Source organism: Morone saxatilis, unplaced genomic scaffold, assembly GCF_004916995.1.
Source record: "Morone saxatilis isolate NCDOM2014 unplaced genomic scaffold, NCSU_SB_2.0 Contig22, whole genome shotgun sequence".
Lineage (NCBI taxonomy): Eukaryota > Metazoa > Chordata > Actinopteri > Moronidae > Morone > Morone saxatilis.
The window spans coordinates 19,333,202-19,352,358 of record NW_023339785.1 but is presented as its reverse complement, the minus strand read 5'-3'; the positions used below and the strand labels follow the sequence as shown (position 1 = coordinate 19,352,358).

The 19,157-nt window shown below is 41.6% G+C and overlaps 1 protein-coding gene across 2 annotated transcripts in view; it reads right to left on the bottom strand.

The window, feature by feature from the left end:
• ablim3 (actin binding LIM protein family, member 3) overlaps window positions 1-19,157 on the bottom strand; it is a 42,342-nt gene that overhangs the window by 9,719 nt on the left and 13,466 nt on the right. For both annotated transcript variants that reach the window (XM_035669871.1, XM_035669872.1), the window contains exons 3-10: window positions 12,957-13,140; window positions 9,172-9,287; window positions 6,869-6,995; window positions 6,622-6,715; window positions 3,325-3,412; window positions 3,111-3,169; window positions 2,928-2,999; window positions 937-1,098 (exon numbers count right to left, since the gene is read on the bottom strand). In XM_035669871.1, the coding sequence (XP_035525764.1) occupies window positions 937-1,098; window positions 2,928-2,999; window positions 3,111-3,169; window positions 3,325-3,412; window positions 6,622-6,715; window positions 6,869-6,995; window positions 9,172-9,287; window positions 12,957-13,140 (902 nt within the window). The remainder of the gene's footprint in view (window positions 1-936; window positions 1,099-2,927; window positions 3,000-3,110; window positions 3,170-3,324; window positions 3,413-6,621; window positions 6,716-6,868; window positions 6,996-9,171; window positions 9,288-12,956; window positions 13,141-19,157) is intronic.

Genomic DNA, 19,157 nt, shown 5'->3' with positions numbered 1-19,157 from the left:
AAGGCAACATACTGTTATGTACAGAGGATTAAAAATATGGAATGGTTTGCCTTCAGAAATGACATGTTTAACAAGTAACAAGTAAAACAGTTTTAAAAAGCGTTTAAAGAGACACCTAATGGCAAATAGGACATATTTTGATACATAATATCTGAGTATAAATCACTAATGAGGAACTTTTTGGGGATTTTCTTATCTCATTTATTCTATATCAACTATAAACACTGTTTTTATTGGTGGCACTAATATTATGTTTGAGCTGTATCAAATGTTTAATGACCACTTAGATATAATGTGGATATTTGTTGTTAACAGTTTTCTTGCTTTGTTTTGTTCCCTTTGTTTTTGATTTTTCAATGTTTACTTATTTGGAGCCCAGGAAGAGTAGTTGCTACCTTGGTAGTTGCTTATTAATTTCCAAATGAGTAAATACAGGCAGATGTAAGGATGGTATTGTTCTTCTCATCTAACTCTCAGCAAAAATAAATAAATACATGTATTAAGTATGGTCTATTTATAATATCCATTCAGGATCGAATGTGAATTGTCCGTTCTGGGCAGTGATATCCACCAATCTGTAACTACTACACAATATTCACAAATACATAGGGCTCATCATTTTTGAAGAAAAGGAAAGAAAATCCCCAGGAGTTTTAGTTTTTTGAAGTTTAGTTAAAAATTATTTTCATCTTCATTTTATCTCCCCATGCATCCAGAAAGTATGTTTTACAGTAAACAAGGTGCTCTTGTGAGTCCCTTGTTGTCAGTAAAAGAAAAACAATTAAATTTCAATTATGACAATAATGAGCCCTACAAATAGTATATGGCTTCTTATCAGCACAGATCCATCTAAAAACTAAACAAAGTGTTGTCTCTGAAAACAGACCAGTGATGAGGCCAATGCTACGTTTGGCCTGGAGTGTGTAGCAGTAGTACCTCCCCATAGCTGTAAGTGTCTAGCCTGTCATCAGAGGTGTATCTGTGGTAGGGCTGGTATGAGGAGGATATGAGGTCTGGCTGTTGGACCTCATATATGGCCTTGACCTTTGGCAGGGCAGCTAGGTCCTTATAATCTAGGAACTCATTCTTCACTCTGGCCTGGAGAGAGGACACACACATACACCCACAAAGACAACAGCAACAAGACCCAACATCAACCACATGGACAATGCACAGTTACAAGTAGAATGGAAACTCCACCACTGACAATGAGCAGATCATGCAGCAATGAGACCAGGTGAAAAAGAGCTGGTGAAGCACACACAAGCCTTCACATACACATATGAGTGTGTGCGCTAATCAAGAGTACACATGTACGCTGCAGAATCTGACAGCAGTGTAAGTTGTTGACCTTCAGGAGCTCAGCATGTGTGAGAAAGAGAGCAGAGGAAGCAAAGAGAAGGAGAGGGAGAGGAGACAGTATGGACGACAAGCATGCTTACACTGCATTTCTCCCTCATCCATCACCTTAAACAGAAAGGTCATTGATTATGAGACGAGAGCAGAGCGGGGCAGGGCTGAGCAGAGAGCGGTGACTCCTGCTTGCATGCAGACAACCCTTGACACGCTAATACTGCCAACATGCAGCAACACTCATCAGACTGCAAAGCAGCACAGTTGGAACTGGTCCAACTGTGCGATGTACAGAGCGACAACCTTCACACAAACCTGGTGTGCTCCCCAACTAGCCTCCATATAGTTTCATGTATGTCTATATATATCTCTTTGGTTTTATGGCCAAGAAGGACTGATTTGGTGATTTCTATGTCAAAATATGTCTATGTTAAAACATGGATCAATTTGGTTGAAATAGGAAAGTTTATGTAGATATCTAAGTTAAATTGAACCATTTTTTCACATTTTTAAATTCAAGGTTTCCTGCTTTGTTAAAGTACTAAAAATAAAAGAGCCTTTAATACTGTGGATTCATAATTATAAACAATACCAACATATATACACATATATATTGGTCTTAGTATAATAATACTTTATGTGCCTTTACTTTTTGGGGTTTCATTACTGAACAGTTTTAAGCCTACATACAAACTACTCAAGTAGGAATACCTCCTTTGTAACCTAGAAGTCTAAACAAGACTGAGAGTCTACAGCCATGCCAGTGGCTCTTTGAGGCTGTATTAAGGTACAGCGGTGCTCTGAGCTAAATACTAACATCAGTATGCTAACACACTCGAATACCTTAAAATTTCTTAAGTTTAGTAGGTAATGTTTATTATATTATATTATAGTGTAGTCTGCATAGCATTTGCTAATTAGAAATAAACACAAAGTACAGATGTCATTTATTTCAGGTATTTGGTCTAAAACCACTGGACACTGGACAAATTCAAATTTTTATGATGAGCTGGATGAAAAGTCAATTGATCATCAAAGTCACTGGGATTCATCCTCTGGAAACCTTGAATATCTGTACAAAATGTTGTAAATGTAGATATATTTCCCTGGATGTTTGATAACTTTCACCTGATGTTGGTGCCGATTAGAAACCCAACTGATTACCACAGTCATTAGGATTTAATGAATGTTTGTGTAAGATTTTAATGGTCATCCATCAAATAGCTGTTGTCAGAGCAACATTGCTGAAAAGTTTTCATCCAGATGCCCGGTTTTAACGGACATGTCTGGGTATTTTTCCACGTGCAAATCACCATATCAATCATTTCTGGGAACTACTGACTGAAGATCTACCTGTAGATGTTCCTCCTCCCAAATCACTAATGACGACAGAAGTTAGGACACAGACGAAGTGAACAGGCCAAGGGAGTGAGCAGCCTCTCAGGTTGGTGCTTAACCATTCAAGCCTTTAGGTAGTGCTTGTGTTTCTGGTGTAGCAATTGTGCTTTTACAGTAAGATCATTGGCAATGGCAGTTAAAAGTCACTAAAAGCTGTAAAATTATAGGCTACTTACACATATAACCCTACTGGGAGAGCCTATGGAGGAGCCTGGTGGAGAGATGGAGGCCTCCGACAGGCGTCTGTGCTGTGAGGTACAAAACGACAAAGAAAAAAAAAAGATAGGGGAGAATGCACACAGTGAGGAAATGACAGTTTTCCCTTTATTTGAACATTTTCATTTTAAACTCTTTCTCACCCTGAGTCTCCTCTCTGCCCTCGCTGCCTGCTTGCATAATGGGTGCCACACCTCACATCCTGAAGAAGAGCGAGAGAGGGAGAGAAGACAGATTGGCATTGGGTGTTCCACAAGCCATGCATTCCTCTCCATGTGCATGTACTCTACAGTATGTGTGTAAATGTGTGTGTGTGTGTCCATGTCAGTGTGTGTATGTAATGGCATCAAGTTTCACCTGTCAGGTACATTTCCTCTCCCTCTTTGAACATCAAGTTACAGCGGGAGCATCGAGCGCAGGTCGGATGGTAGTGTTTCCCTCCCGCCTGTGCGGAGAGAAGAAGAAGAAGAAGGTGTGACTGAACATAAATTATCATCATAAACAGTTTCACAGAGGGAGGGCTAATCTACAAATTGTGCCCCCACCTTGAGCAGGTCATTATCTCCATATGTTTTCTACTGTATATCACCTGACCACCAATGGCCTCGTAATGTACTGAGACATCATTGCATAGCCTGAAGTTGTTTCATCAGCATTCAGCAATCACATGATAGCCACCACCCATTCTCCTCCATGCCATAATTAGAGCAAAGATCCCTGTAGGTCAGTCACATGAAGTAAAGTAATGGATTGTGTGTGTGTGTGTGTGTGTGTGTGTATGTATGCTACAGAGAAAAATAGGGAAGTAGGTGGCCATGTAAGTGAAGGACACAAGAGCGCAATACATGTCCTTGGACATTCATAGTGCCCGGAGGGAACACGTCCAAACACACGTGGCGCAGGTGATACGGACACATGAAAAGATGCAGTATGATGTCACTGTGTCCATTAATCGAGTCCGGTTCATGATCCTGATGTTTCTCACATGTCTCTGCAGGGGGCGATGGCTGAGGCATGGCCCGTCCCATCACCTCTGACTCCCTGACTCAGGGAGGGTCTATTTATAGAAGCACATACGGTATCACACATGTGGCCTTGTCAAGGAGACCTGAACTGTTTCATGTGAACACACCCAGCATACGTATGTGTGTGTGTGTGGTATTATGTCATTTTATGCTACACTCACTTTCCCTGATTTTTAGAAAACTGATACCTTTTTGTGATCTGCAGGAGTTCAGGCCTTTTTTGACGAATGTGCTCTCTCCAAGAGCTGCAAGTGAACAGTACAGTTCCTTAATCGTATCTAAGCTGCATTTGAACCAATCCCTGCTCTGCTTGTCTGTCTCAGGTTACTCTGAAAGGAAAGCCAGGAGAGGATGCAGCATTTCCGTCTTGTGCTTTCCGAGCAGCAGAGCATTTACTGTCTGTGGTCATATGGTATCAGTTTAACAACTGCTGTTACCATTTCTAATGAGGCCCCCATTCTCTCCGTTGGTATTTAATAGGCTGCTATATTTATTGGGGAACTGAGGAAGTAAGGGGAAGGAAAGAAGTGAAACTAAAGAAAGGAGGTATTATGCACCTCTTTCTCCTCCTTCCTGTTTCTCCACTTCTCCATCTATTCTAAACTACTCATTAAAACTAACAACCACTGGCTCTAGAAAGTTGGACTAAAGAGGGGCTCTGAGGAACAACTCTAATCATCAACACGGATGCAAACACAGACAGAGAGAATAGAGAGATCAGTATGGCAAAGCAACTCTACCGACAGTGTGATGAAGTGATACTTTAAATTTGATTTATTGGCATTTGTGCAATAATTATTTCACAACAAAAACCAAAGGATAAGACAAACTAATGGACAATTAAACTGATTACTGATTTTGTACCTTATCTTGTCTTATTAACGACCTTAACGACCTGCATGCATCTGTGGAAACACAGCGTTTTGTGTCCACCTCACACACAAACCAGCATGTGTGGATAAATATGAAGGGTGGTAAGGTCAGCCACCATGTCGCCCCGGATGTACGTATGCGGTTTTACAACATGGCTATTCCAGGCGGACACTTTTTGTGTTTACTTTCAGTCAGACTCAGAAACAAGTGTTTGAAATTATTCATTTAAAAACAATGTTATTTGGAAAGTCCTCATTTCCCCAAATCTCTATAACAGAGGTGGCAAATGCAAAATTAGCTTGACCCATAGAGTCACAATGGCTGCATTTGAAAAATATGTTGCGGTTGAAATATACCAGATTTTTTTCTGAAATAATATCTTAGTCAAAAGACTAAAAGTCAAGTGAAGTCAAGTCAATTGTATCTATATTGCCCCATGTTACAAATCACAAATCTTCCTCAAAGGGCTTTACAATCAAAACAACACAAATGGAGGAAACCTCAGGAGTAACAGAGTAGGGATCCTTCTCTCAGGATGGACAGACATGCTAGATGTCTTGTGTAAAGAATACACCAATGTAAAATTACAGTATGGAAAATCAGGATGATAAAATAATAGATAGATTGATAGATTCAACTAAATAAAATCAGGTGCCACATTAAATAGAATTGATATCGTATTCTTATCCTAAATGTATACTGTAAGTTTGAGGAGTTATTGTTCATGGACCTTCTGTGAGTCAAGTCAGATGCATGCTGCATCCTAAAGAAGTAAATCATTATGATATCAAAATTTGTCAGGTGAAAAGAATGGAGGTGGTGCGTGCAAGCACACACCAATGTTCAGAGAGTGAGAGAAAGAGACATAGAGAGAGAGGGAGACTTACAGATAAAGGCTGACATGTCCCCATGTCTATAAATAGCCCAGAGAGGAACAAAGCACTTTACACCAACCATTCTGACAAGCAAAGGAGCACAGGGACAACAAGGCACTGTGTGTGTGCTAAAGTGTCTGTGCGTGTGTCTGACAAAGTTTTACTACGTCTGCTCTCTTTCCTCAGGTCCCAGAAGACAAGAGAGACTCTCCAGAGACTCTTCCAAAACATTTAATTAGCATCTGCACTTTATCACTTTCATTATTTTCAACCCCACTCCCTTCATTATTTTCCCTTATGCCTCTGTCCGCCTCGGCTCTGTCTCCTCCGCTCTCCTCTCTCCACTGTTGACTCCTTCTTCCCTCACTTTTTAAAATTGCTTCAGCGTAAGAGCTTGCAAAGCACAAATGCTTTTCTATCACTGCAGAATTTGCTTTCCATGTCTCTCCTCCTTCCATCTTCTCCCTTCACTTTTTACCCTCTGATCTTTATATAACTCCCCTTTCCTCTCAACTCCTTACACGTTGTTATGATTCAATCTAGCTTTTTGCCTCCTGCCTGAGTTCTGCTCAACAGCGAACAAGTGGATATGCGCCAACGTTTGACCAGGCTAACACGCTGCAGCTGAATTTGTTTTGGTTTAGTAAAGAAGCAGCACAAAATTCTTATCAACCCCCCCAATCTTAAGTCGTTCACTCCCTAAAGCACAGCGGGGCTTAAAGGGAGCCGAGGATAAAATGCAACTGCTCAATTCTGATAGCGCTGATTACACTGAGTTAACACAGTCAGCTCCCAATTTGGATTTCTGTATTGCTGCAGAATTCTGTGCAGCAAAATCTCTGTTAACACTGTCTCATGTTGACATCTGGACCCGTTCTCACCTCCAGAACCCTTCCACTGATGTATCTGCTGCAGGTCTCACATTTCACCCCATACTGGGCGTGGTAATCTGCCTCACAGTATGGCACTCCATCCCTGCAACAAAGAGAATAAAAACAAAACTGCTGTAGTAGTGTGTCAAATGCAGGAGAGAAAAATCCACTGTCTGTTTGTATGTGTTCTTTGAGTGAGACAATCAAATGCTTTGAAATGTTGCGTTTCTCTGGGTTTTTCTCTTCAAACACTTACTTGCTGATGTACTCTCCTGTGAGGACCATGTTGCAAGTCCGACATCTGAAGCAGCTGACGTGCCACTGTTTCTCCAGTGCCAGGAGAGACTGACCCTGCTTGATCTCATCTCCACACCCAGCACAGTCTGGAGAAGAGCAGTGTGAGAAAGAGAGAAAAAGACGAATAGGAAAAGAGATATGTAGAGGGAAGGAGGAAGGCAGTGAAGAGAGGAAATTTAGTGCAGAGGAGAAGAAGGGAGTGGAAGAGAGAGAGGAAGACAAAGTGAGCCAAGGTGTAATTGTAGGTCTTTAACACCTACTGTGCTCCTGTGTAGTGTAGTTTTCTACCCGCCTGTGGCACAGCCACCTCCTTAATCAATAGCCGCACTAATGCGGGATATTGCAGAGCTGTGAAGCTTGTTCTCTCAACTGTAAGCACTATTAAACATGATTGAATGGAGGCAGGAAGCATGTATCACTGAAATAGCCTCAGGGCAAAAACAGTTGCATAAAATCCCCCTCACATGAAAACACACATTGTACACAAGAATAATGTACATTCCATTTCCCACAGAAAGATGCTCCATCAGATGTTATTGAACACCACTAACAGGGCAAGAAAGACGCAGGACAGCATGTCAAAATACTGAAAAAGGTCAGCGGTCCATTTGTTTCCATTTGAAAGACGTTTGGTTTAGTTTAACCTTTTCTGACCCGGTCTACTGCCCCTGAGAGAAGCCTGAAGTCACAAGGGACCACTCCAATCTGACCTGTCAGCCAAGACAAACTGTGTTTCACAGTAAAAAACTGCAGTGTATTGAGTTCCTGCAGTCCAAAATAAATCTTAACTGTCATTTGGTGGTGATAGTGCTGAGTCTATAGAGCCAGGACTTCAGCCCCAGACTGTTATTGTGCACAGCTGATTTTCTTCTGAGTCATGACACAGATCCCATTTTAGCCACCAAATGAAATTGTTGTTACTAATGTAACAGACCTTGTGACAAGAAATGGTTAGGTATGGTTATATAAAAATTCACACATTGGTTCGCGGAATGATTTGCATAACCACGATGCTTTATATACAAAATACCCTAAATTACCTTTTGGGAAATACGGCCTTACACACTTTCACTAAAATAATATTACATCCACTCTATCTATCTGTCCATTCAATATGAAGCTACAGTCAGCAGGCATCTTAGATTACCATAAAGATAGGGAGAAACAACGAGCCTGGCTCCATCCGAAGGGAACAAAATCCACCTACCAGCACCTCTAAAGCTCAGTATTCAACATGTTATATCTCTAATTTTGTTACCTTTGAACAGAGCAAGCAACTGTGCTGAGATAAGCCTGCCGATGTTTCCACTAAGATTTCAAATTGTTGAAATACTGCTTTAAGGAGACTAAAAGGGGGATTAAAACAGAGAACTGAAATGTTTATTAAGGTTATAAAACTAAATTTCTCAGGGTAAGGGTTTGTTCACTGATGTGTATATAAGCAAATATTCATGGATATTTTCCATTATTTCATGCATGGCCTTCTCCCCTAAAATAATAATTTGAACTGGCTAAATGGATTTCTTCCACTTTGGCACACAGAGCATATATTTGCATACTTAAATATCCAGATTCGAGAAGAACAGGCTGTAAAAGCCAGTGCATTACATTTAGTGCCTGCACTCTGTGTCCCGTCTCATAGACTGCCTCCTCATAAGACAGAGTGATGGACATGTACCTGGGGAGCCATTTGGATTTTATTCTCCTGAATGGAGCGATCTGGGAAAGACAGTTATTCACTGCCTCCCCACCATCTGTTATTACTGCACAGCCAGTGAGCAGCAGCCTGCTGTCTGTATGCCACACTTAACAAATGATTCGCTATCAATCACTATTGCTCTATTGTGGGTTCATAATTTGTAATTTTCCTGCTTTATATTGAAAAGGAGAGAGCTATGCACTCTTCCCACATATACCTGTCCTATAATGGCAGCTCATTATTTACCTACAGTATGTAACGGCAATGTAGCACTTGTGTGAAAGATGTACAGTAGGCTATGTGCTCATGCAGGAGTACAGTGAATACACAATATCCTCTATTCTCTGCATGTTGACAGTAATGAATGAATGATGTGTCTGTTTGCGTTGCATAATTCTCAGCGGGCAGATCAGCACGACAGGTTGGACAACAGATCTGACAGACACTTGATTAGCTAAATGAGCTAAATGGGCCTCATGGACACATCGTATTAGACTCAGCAGCACCGCAATGCCTGGTGGCCCTAAACAGAACGGACAGAGCAAGGCGGACGCTGGACTTACGGCTGGGCCCGTGGATCTTGATCGGTTCATTTGACTTGACGAGTGTATGAGAGCACTGCTGGCACACGCAGTCCTTTCCACTGAATGTCACTCTGTCTCCGATGGGAAAGGGTTTACTGAGGAGGGGAAAAAACAGAGAGAGAGAGAGAGAGAGAGAGGAGAGAGAGAGAGAGAGAGAGAGAAAGAGAGAATTAGAAAACAAGCACACAATAGGAGATAAAATTGCCTGCAGTGATTCTGTGTGTTTACATTACATCCAAGTGTACACATGGAAATAGCAAATGGGTGGTGGCAGAAACATGATTAGGTGACAGACAAGCCATAATCCTGCTGACACAAGCTAAATACAGTCTCACATCCTCTATGAACCTGAAAGTACATTTCCAAACAGTTGGGGCGGCGAGTTAATAGGACGTTGATTGTTGCAGGAGCACCTGGCTGCTCTGTGATTAAAGAGGCGATAATGTGACGCTGCCACAGGCTTGTAAAAGGAAAACTGGCTCTCTCAATGAGAATGAAAACTTATTAGGGAGACTGTGTGGAGTGCATACTGATCCTAACTGCCTCTTTCTCTCTCAGTCTGTCCGCCCAGCTCTCTCTTCCCTAGCTCACTCCGTACACAGCTGGTGCCACCAGGTCACTGTTATCTTCACTGCTTTAAAGTTAAACAATTAAATATACACACACGCAGACAAGCAGAGAACATGGCAGCAAGAGGAATCGCCTAGGAAGTCAAATTTACCATATCATGATGCACCGTCTCGTCCCTCTTCCCTCTTCTATAGTATTTGCGTATCGACAGATTGATTTCTTTAGGACGTGAGAATGAATGGGAAGCTAAAAGGCTTAGGGAAGGCTGTTTAAAAGACATAGACGGCAGTAATCCTTTTACTCCCCCACCGAGCCCTGGAGCTGGAGCCAAGACCCAGAGGGAGGCTTGAGTCTCCAGCAGAGCTCACAGTCAGCACACAAGAGTGTAGCACATCCATGTATGCACTTAGAGATGTACAGAGGCAAGCATGAATAAAGGCTTGTGCAGTATAAGTTTACACGCAGCTATGGAGGTTGTGAGCCCTCTAATGTGTGTTTCTAGGGAGATAGGAGTATTTTACAACTGTTTCTGTCAGTAAACTGGCACATACAGTGTTCTAGGTTTGCTCCTTTGTGCTTTTATGTTATTCAAAAAAGGACAACATCCATACATAAAACAGAAAGGACATAAAGTAAGCAGAACATATGAGCCAGCAGGGACATTTCACAACGCAAATTATTCAACAAAGGCTCTGGTAAACACTGAAAGGGACACAAGTCAATGAAAATTGATAAAACGTATAATTCATTTAGACTTTATTTTAATTTCACCCTTCAGTTGGTCCCAAGGTTAACCATCTGTTCGAAAAACTATTTTCTATTTCTAATTTAACTAACAGGCCACACTGAGCAAAACATGGAAAACTAGAAAAGTCTGTATTTGACACACAAGGCCGGTTTTCAAGGTTTGTATCTGTGTCCAGCTCCAAGCATGACAATCTTTCACATGTATTAAAGTGCCTGACCATTAGTAGACTAGTCTATAGTCCAACTTGTGCACAGGAAATTCTGTGATGGTGAAGAAGGGTGTGTTTGACCTTGTCTTTACCTGTGCGTTGCTCTCACTCCCTCAAGACATTCTTGCCTTGTCAGCCTTTCTCAGCACTTTAAAAATTTACTCTGTTTACATATTTAATGCATGTTTTTTTTTTAACTGGCCACAGAAGTAAAGCTATTTCTGGCTTCAGGGTATGAACTCTGGCTTTGATCACCAGCTTTTTTACAAAACATCAGCAAGGAAAAGTGAAACTTGCAGTCTGGTTTCATTAGAGCTGATGACAAAAGAGAAAATGGGACGATGATGAAGACATAAAGGAAGATTATGTGATGCGGATGATGATTAAGAGCAGGGAGATGATGGCGGTAATGATGAGGATGAGGATGAGGAGGAGACAGAGAAGGAGGAGGGGAGTTTGGAGGAGACAGACAGGAGGGGATAGAGGATGGGGAGAAATAGAGGAGGTACATAAAAAGACTGTGAGCAATGTGACAGAGGGCAGACGGAGCAGGAAAGAAGAGATTCACCCTTCGGCTTCTTGCTGTCTCTTCCAGTTGACTCCACATACACTGACATACACACACAGACACACACTCACACAGACATCCCTGTCACTGCCAGGACTGCTCCACTGGCTGTCTCCGGCCAGTTGGTGTCAGTTCAGTTTTTCTGCCCACGTCTGCTGGGCATGGCCGCATGTTTATTAGCCAATGTCAAGCAGATACAGGACAACAGACAAACACCACCCTCCTGGAGGGAGGCGAAGAAAGACAGCTCTTATGTAAACCTTATAACACGTCAAAAAAGACAGGGAAGAAAGGAAGAACGATATACAGACATACCATGCGAAGAAGAAGGGGCTTTTTAAGAACAGAACATGAAAGAGAAAGAGAGGAAAGAGCGAAGTGGTGAAATAAAAAGAGGAATGGAGCCAACAGGGCTTCTGACTCTTAGTTCATTCAGGAGGAGCTTAACATGAACACTGATGGAGGTCAGAGGAGAGATGGCCTACTTTTACTAAATCTAAGAGTGTGAAACTCCAGGTCAGCTCTCTTTTTGGAATCGTGTCTCGACTAAGCAAAACGACAGACAGCTCGTGCTTGCCAATCAGACATTTATTGACATTCTCGAGCTGAGATAAGACTGAATCATGAGCTCAGGCATTGGCATTACTCAACGCACAATAAAGAGATGAGTCACCTTTGCATTTCTTAAATTGAAAGATGCAACTTGTGTTGTATCATTTGAGGGAGGATTGCAAAGTCATGGGGCAGAAAACAGTGACTCATGGTAGAGAAAGATAAAACAGTCATACATTTCTTATTCAGTAGCTCCACAATTCCTCCTTCTGTTCTCAGTCTTCCCCTCTATCGTGCTATTTTCTGACAGTCTATTTTCACGGGGGAATCATAAGTTTTGTGCTATATCAGAGTACTGAACAGATACAGAACAGAACAGAAAAAGAAGTGGTGAACTCATGCACAGCACGCACACAGTTATCATACAATATGTTGCCTGTTATGTTTAAGTAGCAAGGGTAAGTGTGTGCTACTTAAGTGGGCATTATTTATAAAATCTTTATCATATATTATGATATCAATACATATTGTGAGATACTTTTTCTGAAAAACATTAGAATGGAACAAGAAATCTGTTTGAGGATAAAAAAAAAAACTGTATTTTTGTTTTTGGCTAATCCTGCATTGTAAAGCTCTATTAATCAATATTCCTATTGTATAATATGAAAGGTGTCGAGTGTTGTGAAAAACTCACAGAGAATTATCACCTAACTGCAGTTCCTAACTGTGCTGTTTTGTTCACTCTCACCGCTATCATCAACCCTGTTTGCACCCACAGCAGGCAGCTGCTTTCAGCAAAAAGCTCTGACAAACCCACGGTACGCTAACTGCCTGGCACCAAACAGCCAGCGACTTGTTGGCGAACACAGAGACTGAATATTGCACTTCCATTTATTGGGTGGCCAGAAACCCAACTCCATATCCAAATGTTAAGGCTGCTCTGTGTTTGCTGGATGTGAAAATAAAAGAAGAGTAAATATTGCATTTATATTTGCCAGGTGATCAAAAACACAACTCCAAATCTATAATGTTGCTGTATAATTACCCAACCATATGTGTTACCTTGCTTATACTGTACAGTAGGGGATTGTGTGTCTATTGTGTGTGTGCATGTATACCTGCAGACGCTGCAGACAAAGCACTTGGGGTGGTACGTGCGTCCCAGAGCGGAGACCACCTCTCCTGTGATGAAGCTGTCACAGCGGTCACAGCGCGTACCATACAGGCGTTGATAGTCTGCCGTACAGATGTACTCGCCCTTCTTCTGGAAGAAGCCGGATCGCGCCAGATCACAGTTACACACTGTGGAGAGAGCAGGTGAGACAAAGTGAGAAATCAGGACACTAAAAACACTAAAGCATATAGAATAACCTGTGGATAAGAGGAGCAACAGATGTTAACAATATTTAATGCTATTTTGGCTTCCCATCCAAAAAAAACTAAACACTGGGGTTTCCATCATCTGTCATATGCTGTTAAAATCAAATTAAACAACACACTTGCATATTTAAGAGTTTTACAAGTCCCATTTTTCTTTTCCATGTTTTGTTCCATTACACATTACAGTCTGAGCCTCTTTCTGTTACCTGTTTGTGTGTGCATGTGTGCTTGTTTGTGCTGTGTTTGTCTTCACACATGACTGCTAGTGAAGTTATTCAGCTCCAGACAGTGGTGAGCCAATTTTCTCTGATGGGAATATAATGTTATAATCAGTGGAAAAGTAATTTTGTTCTAAACAATGTGAAGCAGACAAAACAATAGGCTGCGAGTTCCCAGCATCATCAGTAAATCGACTACAGTCTCATTAAATACCAATGGGGAAGACACCAAAATCATTTGCTGCGTATGCACAAGGTGAGTGCTCAGTTTGTATGGGTATGTGTGTCTCTAAATTGTGTATCCTAAGCAGACAATATGTGCTACAACACTTTGCCATGTATCTGAGAGTGAATTCCAGTGGGTGTAACTATATAGCTAAGAGGCATTCTCACAGATCAGTGGCCATTGTGGTTACTGGTCTCTGGTTTCTCACAGTCTATGCGGCTTACCAACAGGAAGAGTTGACAGTTATTGTAACCTCCGGCTGGAAAAAATGCTGTGACCTGACACACATGGCACTGATGAAGGTCACATGTGGTTTAAAACAAATCCAGATTTCCACCTTTTTCAAAAAGTCCACCTAACCCAACCTCTCAAACTATGCCTTTAATGCCACTCCCTGCATCAAGACCTACTACAGGACAATAAAAAAAGCTTCCCTAGCCCTTTCTGCATGCCAGTCCAACACAATAATTTGTACTCAACACAGAGACTCTAAATGATTCCTAAAAGATGAATGGACATCTGGTTTTCTTAGACACGAAGAGCAGATTCTCAGTGTACAAACCCACAGATCCTCCTGAAGGGCCTGGAGCTTTGATGAAACCTGACGGAAGTATTTATATTTGACCAAAGCTGAGTCTGTAAGTTGTCTAAACTGCTTTAATCAAATTCTTTCCTAAAATCTGTAATTGATCTGAATGTAGTGGGCTTTCAAAAAAACAAAAGATACATGCAACAATAATTACCACTGAAAAAACATATACAGCAGCTAAATCACTGACCTTTATCACAGCATTAAAAACTGCTAATCATGAGGATAACAATATCAAGTGCAACTGCTAAAAACTGCTTGTTTGCTGCACAGTGCCAGGAAATGAAGGTACATTGTGCCACAGTAAATAAAGCAGTAAACATTTTAAATCATTCAGCTTGTGGTGGTAATGAAGCTCCTTGAATACCAACAACTTGCTGTTAATAAATGCTTCACCGTGGCCGGGCTATAGACACTGGAGTTGCTGCAACAGGCTAAATCTGGCTCCCTATAGCCACCAGTTTTCAGTGTATGCTGGCAGGCTGAGAGTTCGCAGACACACACACATGCACATAAACCCTTCAAAGGGGCTCATTTAATCTCAAGCTGTTTATGAGTGGAGCGTATTGACTTAATGGTGTAATAAAAGATCAATGGGCCCTCACTTAAAAACAAAACAATCTTGGCTCCCACAGGAGGATGGAAACACATAAATCCATCCCCGATGAGATGGCACTGCGCGTATGCAGAGATGATGAAATGGGACAATGTGTGTATGGTGAGATATGATGATGGATCTTTATCATTGCGACAGGTCATTGGTATCAGGGCAAGGCAGCTGCAGAAGCGCAGACAGGAGGAAAGCTAAGAATGAAGGAAAAGGGGATGCATGAGGAAGACCAGAACTAAGATTTAAAATAGCCTGTTTATAAAACTGTGTGTGTGTGTTTGTATGTGTGTGTGTGTGTGTGTGTGTGTGCAAACCACATTTCCAGAACCACTGAACAATGGCACAGAGCTTCAAAAAAGTCAAAGTGTGCAAGTCAAAAAACCAGACTAACTAAGGCTCATACCAGAAACCCAAATCACAGGCTATCTGATGCCTTCATGGAAAAGGGGAATGAGAGAGTAAATATTTCCACATCTACTGAATGCTTCATAATGGAAAAAGAAATATCTATGTGATTTGAAATGGTCCATTACATTAATTTAATAAAAACGTTTTTAATCTTCTAAAACTAAACTGTAGTAGAAATTGGTCTCCTTTTTTTCTCCTCTTTTCCTCCCCCCTTCTCCCTGCCTCTGTTTCTTTCAAAATGATTTGCTTTTCAATCTGCGCCCAGATTGATTTTCAAATTACTGGAATCTGCTCAATTAGCCTAATGCACTTCATTAGCATATGGACGCCTGACCAAATTACAGCCGGCCGACTGGATCTGCTCAGACTGGATTGGATGGGCTGGCTGGATGGTTCACCTGTTCTGGCTAATCACATTGTTTTCCTCTGACTGGACGATTGGCTGGATGCATTGGAAAGGACGCCCCCCTTCCTCAGTTGCCATAGGAGACGTAAACCCTTCCACAGTTGCCCTAGAGACAGCTAGGTCCCTAGTCTGAATGATGTGGTGGTGCTGGTGGTGGCACATTTGGTTTTGTTGTGGTTAAACTCATGCTGTATACAAAATGTTTTCAGAAATGATACTGTAACTTTAAATCAGTTTGATACCTGCTGTGATGGCAAAAAACATTTAACTGAAACATTACAATCAAGTTTTCACTTAAAGTTGACAAAACTAAATGGTCATCTTTAATTTGTTAAGTTCTGACCAGCAACGATGTATGATTTATGAAAGCCGATTAAAGGCACCATCAATAAATAATAGACCATGTAAACTCCATGTAAAGGTATATTTACATGTACTGTATCTTGAGTTATAGATGGAAATTAAAATAAAAGTTTTGTGTGTTTTTCAGCTAAAATTTGGCCCTGATTTACTGCGGTGTTTGCAGACATCACAACCTCTCACTTCAGCAAGTAAACACATACAGACTCACACACCCCCCCACACACACACCATAAACACTTCATTTCAGGCAGCTGTCCAAAGAAAACAGTGTATCTCCAAATGTTTCTTTATTAGTTGAGAAATTACCCTACTTTTAAAGCTAAAAATCCATCTTATTATCTAAAAAACGCAATGCAGACAAAGGCTGTTTTTATTAGTTCACAGGACAGCTGTTTGTTTTCTAACTACAACTATTCGCTTTGTTACCTGCAACTGATGAATCAGATTGAAAAACTTTGACTTCTACAGTTTACCTCTGGAATAACAAGTGTAACTTACAAGTACAATGACAATAAAGTTAAGAATCTACATTTGCACCTGTTAAAGGGCACCTTGATAGATCCAACTTTTAGATCTTTGAAAAAGGACCATTCCTTAAACCCTTTTAGAAAAAGGCTCAATTTTTTACAACCTACTAACAAGCTGGCCCTATACTTTTCAAGTTCTCTCATTTTAGCTTTAACCATTAAGCATAAGTTTCAAATGTATCCCTCCACATGTTGCAGTTGCCAGCACAGTGGGTGGAGTTGGGTCAGAGCTTGGCGTCACTGCTGCTGCAGAGATGTGGCTTAGCTTAGCCCCGAGAAGAAAGGCTTTGGTTACAGCCGCACAACCAGGACCACATGATGTGGACACCCACCCATAAAAACAACAGCCCAATACAACCAACATAGACCCAGCCTGGTCTGTTTCACTGTCCTATGAATGGCCTTTGGAGATTTATACTCTAGCTACTCGTGGGAAAGTGCACACAGTTGCAGTTGAAACTCATAGTTATGAAAAACGCCAAAGTTAATGAAAAGTTTTGTTTATATAAGAACTATGTATTATTTTACAGAGACATATTTAGATTCATCATACATTAGCTAAAACCAAACATAATCAGCCTTGCAAGACTAGATCAAAGACTTCATTTCATCTATTTGCTCATTTTCTGATCTTTCCCTGAATGGCGCTCTAATGAGGGAAACTAAAAGATGCTCTCCTTCATATTGCTCTTTTTTGGCAATGCAGGAAGTTAGCATCTAAAGAGCATAAGTCTAGTGATTAGAGGTTAGCATGTAGGCTGGAGTCTGCAGCTGTGGTCATTAGAACCGCAGTGATTAGGCATCCACAGGGGGTCCGCATGATTGGGTATTTATCTCCAGCCAACAGACGCAATTAAAATTCCCTTCCTCAAAGTCGGCCCAGGCCGGAACCCCAAAATAGTGCTGAAACCCCCTTCTCCTCCACTTCTCTGTCTCTGTCTTTCCGTTTCACGACTGCTTCCAAATCTTTGTGGCTCCGAGCACAAGGTCTCCACTTTATCTCAATTTGCACCTTTTCTCACTACAAGACTGGACCTCCATGCAATCTCCCCTTTCTTTCTCTTCCCCGTTCCCCCGCGGTCTCTCTTCGTCTCTTCCCTGAGCTAATTATATTACTGCTGGGTCTACATAATGTGCTATTAAGTAAATGGACATGCTTTACAGTATGTCAAAGTAGCCTGCACATTTGTAATTGTTTTACTGCTGCTGTCAACATTATGCTAATTTCCAAGGCTTTTTCAAGCTAATAGCCGCAGCCACAGTTTAGCAGAGAGGCATGTATGTAGTGGGGCAGTGACAAGTTCCAGCAGGGGAGGTACTCACCTATTCACCCCCACATCTGTGCTACCAATGTGAGGCCCAGCCTCCTCTGCCCTCCTCCTGTCCCCTGGATCTGAGCCCTCTGACAGACGGAAACACTTCAAGAGTAAATAATGTGTTTTCTCAAGTTGTGCCAAATCGCAGGCTGGGAGAGGAGGCCGTCAGACACACAGGAAGAGGAGTGAAACAAAAGTCGACAACCACACTAGTGGCTTTGTGAGGCTGTGCTCAGGCATGGTACTTTCAGTTAACATTTGCCAATTAGCACTAAGCACAAAGTACAGCTGAGGCTAATGGGAGTGTCATTAATTTTGGTCATAAAACCAAATACTGACACATTTTGACCTGATGATGCTACCAGATGGTGTCACAAGATCACCAAAGTTATTTACATTCATCCTCTGGGAAACATGAATGTCTGTACAAAGGTTCATGACAAGACATCCAATAGTTGTGAGATTTCTTTGTACCAGAATATTAACTTGCTGGTGGCACTAGAGGAAAGGTCAGTAGATCATCGTCTGGGAACAATGAGTGTCTGTATAAAATTGCGTGCCAATCCATCAAGTAGATATTTCACTGAATAAAAAAAAAAAGTGAATCTCATGGTGACGTTAAAGGATAAATCACGCTATCATCAAAGTCAGCAGGATTCATCCTGTACAAAATGTCTGGACAATCTATTAAATACGTGTTAAGATATTTCAGTCTGGACCGAAGTGGTGGAGTGACCCACCGACATTGCCATCCCTAGAGCCATGCTGCTAGCGTGGCTATAAAAAAGAGAAGCAGTAACAGAAAACAGAAGGCGATATGGTCCTAGAAAAGGGCAAGAGGAGAGAGAGAGAGAGAGGGGTAGCTAAAGGCTAACAGAGAGAAATCGTGCATGACTGACAGGGTTCCCCTTGTATTTGGCTGCGGTAGTTGATGGAGACAGATGGTTGCCCAGTGGAGTCCCTTCATACCAGCAGACCGGCCGCGCTGCTGAGGCCTTCAGCTTTTAACCCACTGAGAGCTGACACTCAGCTGAGGGGGAAATAGGCGTGAATGAGATCACAGACGCACAGGGATAACCACACTGCTAGAGATGGGAGCTTGTTCTGTAATAAGCAACAGCAATGCATTACAGCTCTGCTATGTCAGCAGTGTGTGCACGTATGTAACACAGGAGGGTTTGTCGCCTAATGATCCTCTTTATCATTCAGAAATCACTCCTTCACTGAGCCAGACACTTTCACACTGAAGCAACTCTACCTCACCATGGCATGTGCA